This window comes from Sinocyclocheilus rhinocerous, unplaced genomic scaffold, assembly GCF_001515625.1.
Source record: "Sinocyclocheilus rhinocerous isolate Xijiao unplaced genomic scaffold, SAMN03320098_v1.1 scaffold422, whole genome shotgun sequence".
NCBI lineage: Eukaryota > Metazoa > Chordata > Actinopteri > Cypriniformes > Cyprinidae > Sinocyclocheilus > Sinocyclocheilus rhinocerous.
Genome location: NW_015639767.1, coordinates 438,814 through 446,888, shown reverse-complemented (window position 1 = coordinate 446,888; position 8,075 = coordinate 438,814). Strand labels below are relative to the sequence as shown.

General features: G+C 36.0%; 2 protein-coding genes across 2 annotated transcripts in view; one reads left to right on the top strand and one right to left on the bottom strand.

Moving 5' to 3' along the window:
* The window catches only part of oxsm (3-oxoacyl-ACP synthase, mitochondrial), a 7,521-nt gene extending 5,060 nt beyond the window's left edge, over positions 1–2,461 (bottom strand). The window contains exons 1-2 of the mRNA XM_016567418.1: positions 2,390–2,461; positions 1,343–1,430 (exon numbers count right to left, since the gene is read on the bottom strand). Coding sequence (XP_016422904.1) covers positions 1,343–1,420 — 78 coding nt within the window. The 5' untranslated portion in view covers positions 1,421–1,430; positions 2,390–2,461. The remainder of the gene's footprint in view (positions 1–1,342; positions 1,431–2,389) is intronic.
* On the top strand, positions 1,468–8,075 carry LOC107751692 (short transient receptor potential channel 2-like). The gene is made up of 5 exons (XM_016567445.1): positions 1,468–1,482; positions 2,828–3,285; positions 4,553–5,460; positions 6,589–6,645; positions 7,790–8,075. The coding sequence occupies exons 1-5, from the start codon at positions 1,468–1,470 to the stop codon at positions 7,921–7,923; spliced, it is 1,572 nt and encodes a 523-aa protein (XP_016422931.1). The 3' UTR covers positions 7,924–8,075.

The window sequence follows — 8,075 nt, the reverse complement described above, 5'->3', positions numbered from 1 at the left end:
TCGCAAAATGATTCACTGTTTCGAAGCGCTCCAATCGGATCGCATATCGCGAATCATTTAATTCAGATCGGGACTTCAAAGCGCGTATGGCAAATCATTAGATTTAGATCAGGATCCGGAGCAAGTATCAAGACTCATTTAATTTAGATCGGAACTTCGGAGCTCGTATCATGAACAATTTGATTCAGCGGGTTCGTGAATCTTTTGATTCAGATCGGAGCTTCGGAGCGCATATCGCGGATCATTTGATTGATAGCTGAACTTCGGAGCCGGTTCGCGAATCATTTGATTCAGATCGGAACTTCGGAGCGGGTTTGTGAATCTTTTGTTTATGTATGTGAAATGTAGCTAGCAGGAAATACAAATTAATTAAGTTATAGGTCTTATTTTCATACACTCTAAAAAACGTTGGGTTGTTTACTACACAATATCTGGGTTAAACATATTGGATTGCTTTTTGGGTTATTCTGAACGTTTATTGGGTTATTTCTATATTTTGGGTAATTTTTTTAAAATTTCAACGGTCGATCGGTGCAACTGAGACAGAAGACACAGTGGTACGTTTATATAGGCTATACCTAGGCCTATATATATATATATAGCCTATGCTACATGTCAGAATACACTTTTAAAAAATGTCTAATTTACCATGCTACACCAAACAAACTTGATGTGCTCAAACGAAAACACCGTTCCATACAGATGGACCTGATTTTACCCTAAAATAGAGATTAACGCATTATATTTTAGCATAAAAAAAGTTGGCGTTGATTTTGAGGTAACGTTAAATGACAACAACAGCAGTAACGAGGACTGAAAGAAACGTTACAGCTGAATCGCTGTTTTCAGAAGTATGAGCTCTTACTATTCCGTCTCTTTTCTGTGGGATTGTTTCAATGTTTTGTTTGTTTGTTTGTTTTTTATTGAATCCAGGGTAACAGGAGGAACTGAAGGCGGAGTTTGCAAACTTTAACCCGCCGCGGACAGTCGGAGAAATGTGCCGCTAGATCCGCACCTGCTGCAGATCCGTCTGGGTTTTGTCTTGTAAATGAACGTGCTTTTGTCATGGTGTTGACAGACCGTGTGGTTTGATTCCTGTGAGGTTATTTTGTGGTCTTGTATGATGTCAGAGAGCTCCTGTGTGTCTGGGACCACTCAGCGCCTGATGCCTCTGGCCCTCAGGGGAGAATGGATGGCACTGGAACAGAAACTCAAGATGCTGGAGAAGGGAGATCCGGAGATCTTCCAGCTCGACGAGGTGGGATGCACTGCAGGTGCTTTTTATTGAAAAAGAGACTTCAGTTATGGAAAAAATATTAGATTTATGTTTGAATTCATCATAATAGAGTCTCAGTAACATCTTCTGACAGCATCTCAGAGACATTGTGACCAACCTGTGCTGGGAAGACTGAGGCCACATCAGATCTTCACTGTAAAAAATAATGAAAAAAGTAGTAGTTCAATTTCATGACCCATATCACAGTAAAACATCATGATTATGTTTCTATTACACATTTTTTTCTCATGTTTTTTCTACATTTGTTTCAGAATAACATTTGAGTGAAGTGAAAACACACACACACATACATTAACCAACATATATTTCTATTTCTATTAAATATATATATATATATATATACAAAAGCCAATCTGACATGCTATCATATAATATCTATCACATCTATCATAAAGCAGAATATTAGATATGAAAATATAAACATCAAATGTGCAGTGGAGTGATTCAAATCCTCTGTAACAACCAAATACTATCAAGTAGACTAAAATTGAACCCAAAACTTCAACAAATCTCTAAATGTTGTGTTGCAACATGAAGAATTGATCAAAAATGAGAATTTTAATGTATTAACATTATAGATGTATAGATTTAAGCGCATTAATAGTTATATAAAAAAAGAAATTATGCTAAGACAACAGAATAAACATTAAATAAATAAAATTATCATATCTAACCAACCCTATTTTAAACTTATATATATATATATATAGTTAAACATTTTATATACATAACATTTTATGTATATAAAATACTTAAATAGGCTTAGATATAATAGATATGACAATATAATAGCATGTCATATTGGCTCAGTTGTCACTGTTTGAAATGTCAACTACCCACATATCTTTAAAAAATAATAAAATTAAGTATATATTAAAATACAGTTTACTAAAATTGTTTAATGTTTTAAATTTGTTCAGACAATATGCTTTCAAGCAAAGAATAACCTTGAAAGATAAAATCACACTATCAAGCTCCATTTAATCATGAAATGAATATTTTCATGCACGAATTGCCATCTATCCACTTCATTAACTTAAATACATTTCACACAGAATTATAACTAAAAAGAAATTAAACTCAATTACGCACTTGTATTCACGTGGATTCAGCAGCGGCTGAAGGTAACAGACCAGATACAGACAGTGGCTGACTTCCGGTTCATGGTGCTTTCCATAATACAAGTCTCCAGAGACAGTGCAACCTTCTTGGCACAATACATAATTATGTCTTTTTTACCCCAAATGTAGCGATTATCCCCTGCTAACAGCAGGAGCCACAACGGTACGCACAATAGGTCAATATTCACTATTAACCAAACGCTTTTCACCTGTCTCAGCATCTCTCACTGTTTACTGTATTTGTCTGCAAGAAGAAAGTCATATACACTTAGGATGGCTTGAGGGTGAGTAAATCATGGGGTGATTTTCATTTTTGGGTGAACTATCCCTTTAAGTGCCTTGTTCTGCTTAAAATAAACCAATTCAAATTGCATCCTTTAGCATGTTTTGTTTTGTGTGTTGTCTGTAGTTTGTGTTCAATCTGATGGTGTGCGGCCGGATGAATGATAATCTGGCTCTGGAGGAGTTGGTTCTTCATTCTCCTGCTCCTCTGGACACGTGCGTCCGTCTGTCGCGAGCTCTGACTCTGGCCGCGCTCAGAGAGAAGGAGCGCTCTGTCGACCTGCTCGCCGCCGCGTGTTACTGTGAGCTCATGGCCTCTGACCTCCTGACCCTCGCTGCCTCAGCCGGGGGTCATGGCGCGGGTCCGATCCTCACGGCTGTGGACCACCGGGGCGCCAGCGTGTTGGACTGCCTGATCGAGGGCCGGCAGAAGGGTGTGGTGTCCCATCCAGCGGTGCAGACGTACCTGACGGACGTGTGGCACGGAAGCCTGCAGTGGGATTCATGGAAGATCCTGCTGCTGTTCTTCTGTTTGCTGCTCTTCCCTCCGCTGTGGCTGGCGCTCTCACTGCCACACAGACACAGGTACGGTCTGACACAGTAAACTTCTCACCAAGGCTGCATTTATTTGATCAAAAATACAGGAAAGACAGTAATATTGTGAAAGATTAGTACAATTTTCAGCATCATTACTCCAGTCTTCAGTGTCACATGATCCTTCAGAAATCATTGTAATATGCTGATTTGCTGCTCAAGAAACATTTCTTTGATTAATAGAAAGTTCAAAAGAACAGCATTTAGTTAAAATATAAATATTTTGTAACATTATAAATGTCTTTACTGTCACTTTTGATCAGTTTAAATGTGTCCTTTTTATTAAAAGTATTTATTTCTTTCAAAAAACATAAAATCATACCGCAAAGCCTTGAAAAGTGTTATTTTAGTATTATTTGTGTACTCTTATAGTATTTACTACATTTTCATTTTACATTTTAATTTCATTTGTTTTAATTTTAATTTTAGTATAAATAATTTCTTAATGTGCTTTTGTCCTTTTTATTCCTTTTAGTTTTTTATATTTCCATTTAGCTTAAAAATTATTCTTTTTATTTCAGATTTAATTTCAGTAATTTTAGTTGCCAAGGTGACATTTCTAATTTTTAATCTAGTATTTATATTTTATTTTATCCTTATTTCAATGAATGAAAACCATTTAAAAAAATTTAGTTAACAATAACAGCACTGGCTTTTATATCAATTTGTCTAATTTATAAACTATTATAGTATTTATTAATATTTTAATATATTAGCTTTTGTTTAATATTGTCAGGTTTAATTTGTTATCTGCTTTTGTCATTTTTTTTTTCATCTTTCTATTCAGCTTAAATTTTTTTTTATTTAAATTTTAGTTTTTTTTCTCAGTTAGTTTCCAAGGCAACACTTCTAATTTTATTTTAAGTTTGTTTTTAATCTAATATTTGCATTTTATTTTATTATATCTTTATTTCAATTAACGAAAACAATTCTAATAGTTTTAATCTGTCTCTCAAATGGACCATTGACACTCTATCTACAATCTCAATTAGGAAGGTCAATGGTCCATTTGAGAGACAGGTGGCGGTAATGCACTTATTAGTCTGTACATCTTGGATGCCCTGGGGGTAAGCAGATAAACATCACATTTTCATTTTTGGGTGAACTATCCCTTTAAGTAAACAACAGCAACACTGGCCTTTAGATCAAAAGGTTTTTAAGAAACATAAATTCAGTCACATGTATGCAAAATTTTTACTGCCAGTGCGTCTCGGTTGAGGAGAAATGTGTGTAACTGATTGTTTTAATCTCCACTCAGCTTCAACACTATCCCAATCGTGAAGTTCATGAGTCACCTGGTGTCACACGTCTTCCTGTTGGCCCTGTTCATCCTGACGATTGTGTATCCGCCCAGGAGTCCTCTGTCTGAGGGCCGTCTGGTGCCCGGCTGGTCGGAGTGTCTGTTGCTGATCTGGCTCTGTGGGATGCTGGTATCCGAGCTGACCTTCCCAGGTGAGCGTGCTGGTTTAGCGTGGATTCGTCTTCTTCTCCTGGGTTTTTCCGCCGCGGCTCTGCTGTGCCACCTGCTGGCGGTTTTCACCCAATGGTGGCTACCAGCGCACCTGCACTGCCTGTTCGCCCGGAACATCCTGCTGGCCGTGGCGATGACACTGGGATTCATCCAGCTGCTGGAGTTCCTCACGTTCCATCACTTATTCGGCCCGTGGGCCATAATCATCCGAGACTTGATGAAGGATCTGTGTCGGTTCGCTGTGATCCTCATGTTGTTCCACACTGCCTTCACGCTGAGTCTCACCGCTTTGTGTCAGCCGCTGTATCCCCAAGATTGGGACAACAGCACCGGAAACGCCACGCAAGTGACCATTCCGGGTCCTTTAAACATGTCTGTGCTGCTCTTCTTCGCTTTATTTGGTTTAACCGAACCGGATAAAATTCCCGACATGGAGCATTCGCCTGCCACCACGGCCGTTTTGGCTAAAATGGTATTTGGTGTGTATCTGGTGGTGACGTCCATCGTGTTGATCAACCTCCTCATCGCCATGATGAGCGACACGTACCAGCGCATCCAGGCTCAGTCCGACACGGAGTGGAAGTTTGGCCGCGCCGTTCTGATCCGCGATATGAGCCGCAAGTCTGGAATTCCGTCTCCGTTCAACCTGTTCACCAACCTGTTCTACTCCATCACGGTTCTCTGCAAACGTGCAGGTAGGAGTTGCTTTTCATTAGAGTTCATTTGCATGTTACTGGGGAAGCTTGTGTTCGGCAAAGAATAAAAAATAAAGTCGCAAATCTTTTTTCCTTGCAAATGTGAGTTTATATCTTGCATTTGCAAGCTATAAACTTGTAACTGTGAGTTTACATCTCACAATTCTGACTTTTTTCCTCAGAATTTTGAGTTTACATTTCACAATTCTAATGTTTTCTTTTTCTCAGAATTCAAAATTAGCATCTTGCAATTTTGACGTTTTTCTCGGAATTCTAAGTTTACATCTCACAATTTTGACTTTGTTCCTCATAATTCTATATTTACATCTCACAATTTCAACTTTTTGTCAGAATTCTAAGTTTACATTTCACAATTCTGACTTTTTCCCTCAGAATTTTGAGTTTACATCTCACAATTCTAATGTTTTTTTTTCCTCAGAATTCTATATTTACATCTTACAATTTCAACTTTTTCTCAGAATTCTAAGTTTACATCTCACAATTTTGACTTTTCTCTTGGAATTCTGAGTTTACATCTCACAATTCTGTTTTTTTTCTGCCATGGAATAAAAAATGAAAAAAGGTCATTCTGACTTTATTTCTCGCAATTGCGGTTTTACAGTATATCTCACAATTCTGAGTTTGTTTCACATTTCTGAATTTTTCCCTTAAGAATTGTGAGATATCCCATATTTTCATCCTGTGGTGGAGACAAACTTTCATATATTTCTAATGCATAGTGTGCAACTTAAAATTACTGTCTTCTAAAGTTAAAAATAAGAGAATTCAATTATGCAGTTTGTTATAGTACCTTGTCAAAGAATTGTTTATTGTGATTATCGATAATAATAAATTGACTTATTTATTGAACAGTGTTTTTATCATATTAGTTTATAATGGTGCCATCTTAAAATGCGAGGTTTGACAAAAGTGATGCTTAATGCTGCAAACAAAAGTTTAACTTTAGCTGCAGCACACTAGGCATTTGCTGCATCTTACACTTCCTGTACATCTTCAAACTCTCCGCCGAGCTTTCTATAGAGTGTGTTCCTGACTCTATTGCCATATTATGTGTGTATGTGCAGTGTTGAGTGACTTTCCCATGCCTGTGTCCTCCGTTGTGTTCAGGGAAGATCTGCTCTGTGGAGTGTCATAATGTGAAGAATGAGGATGAAGACACTGAAGGTTTGACAGACTCGCGTTCTCTAGAGCTGCTGGCTCAAGCGTCTGTCAGCTTGGTCAGAGGAAACAAGAGGACACAGATCCTCCCGGAGGGCAAGTACACAATTTCACTGCTCCTCTTCTTTGGTAGGAGATTCATTTATGTGGTCAACTTTAAACTAACTTTAGATTTTAAAATCTAAAATCTTCAATTTTAGATTTGAGATTTTCTATAAAAATGTTAGTTTTTCTATAAAATATCAAACAGAAAAAAACTATATAATTGTTGTATTTTTTATATTGTTTTAAGAAAAATATTGTTAAATTATTCCATTTTATTTATTTATCAAAGTTTTATTGCTATTAAGATTATTTTGATTTCTACTACTCTGAGTGTACCATGAAAATAGCCTTTGCTGCATTAAAATAAATTCATAATAAATAAATTATTATATTATATGAAACACTGTAAAAATGATTTTTCAAAGTTGTAAATAAAGGTTATTGAAGTACATTTTACAAGAAAATACTATTTCAGTCTTTCTACTTCCAAATTTCCATGTTTAATTCAGTGTGTTACTTGCTGTTTCTTTGTAATTAATTGTGAAATTTACTAGCAATTTCTGAGTTAAAAATGTTTTTTTGTATATAATTATATATATAATTTTATAAATAAGTGTATATAATTGCTATATTTTTTTAATAAATTCCTATATTTTTTTATTTGATATTTTATATTTTTTATGTGTTATATTGTTTTTTATACTGTTGTAAGAAAAATATTGTTCAATTATTCCATTATATTTTATTTATTTAAGTTTTATTGTTGATTGTATGATTATTTTAATTTCTACCACTATGAGTTTGCCATGAAAATAGCCTTTGCTTTATTGAATGAATAAATAAATAAATAAATACATAGATATTATTATATTATATTATATTAGATATTCATATTGTAATTCATCAATTCATAATTTAATGTGTAATTAATATTTATCAATATTATATATTTATAATTACATACTTGGAAAAAACAATTTCATAATTTTATTTCTACAGCAGTAATTCCTGTGTACAGTAATTACATTTTATTTTAAGCAAACGCAAGAAATAATAGGATTTGTCATGTGTCAATCTCAAGCAATCGCGTTGTGTTACTGTGCAGGCGGTCAGATTGCGACGTCCATGTCTGGAGGACAGGAGCGCGTGGAGAACGTTGTGGATTGGTCATCTGTGGTCCAGCAGTTTTTAGCCCAGCGCAGACAGAGGGACAGATCACCGCCGGAGAGAGACGAATGAATGACCGACCGTTTCACCATGACAGATGAATTTGCACTGCCTACTAACATCAGTCCAACCACCTGAGCCGAGCCCACATCACTTCAACTTCCTGTTTACCACCGTTAGCTTTAGCTTATCACAGCATGTGCCTTTAGCTGATATACACTCCT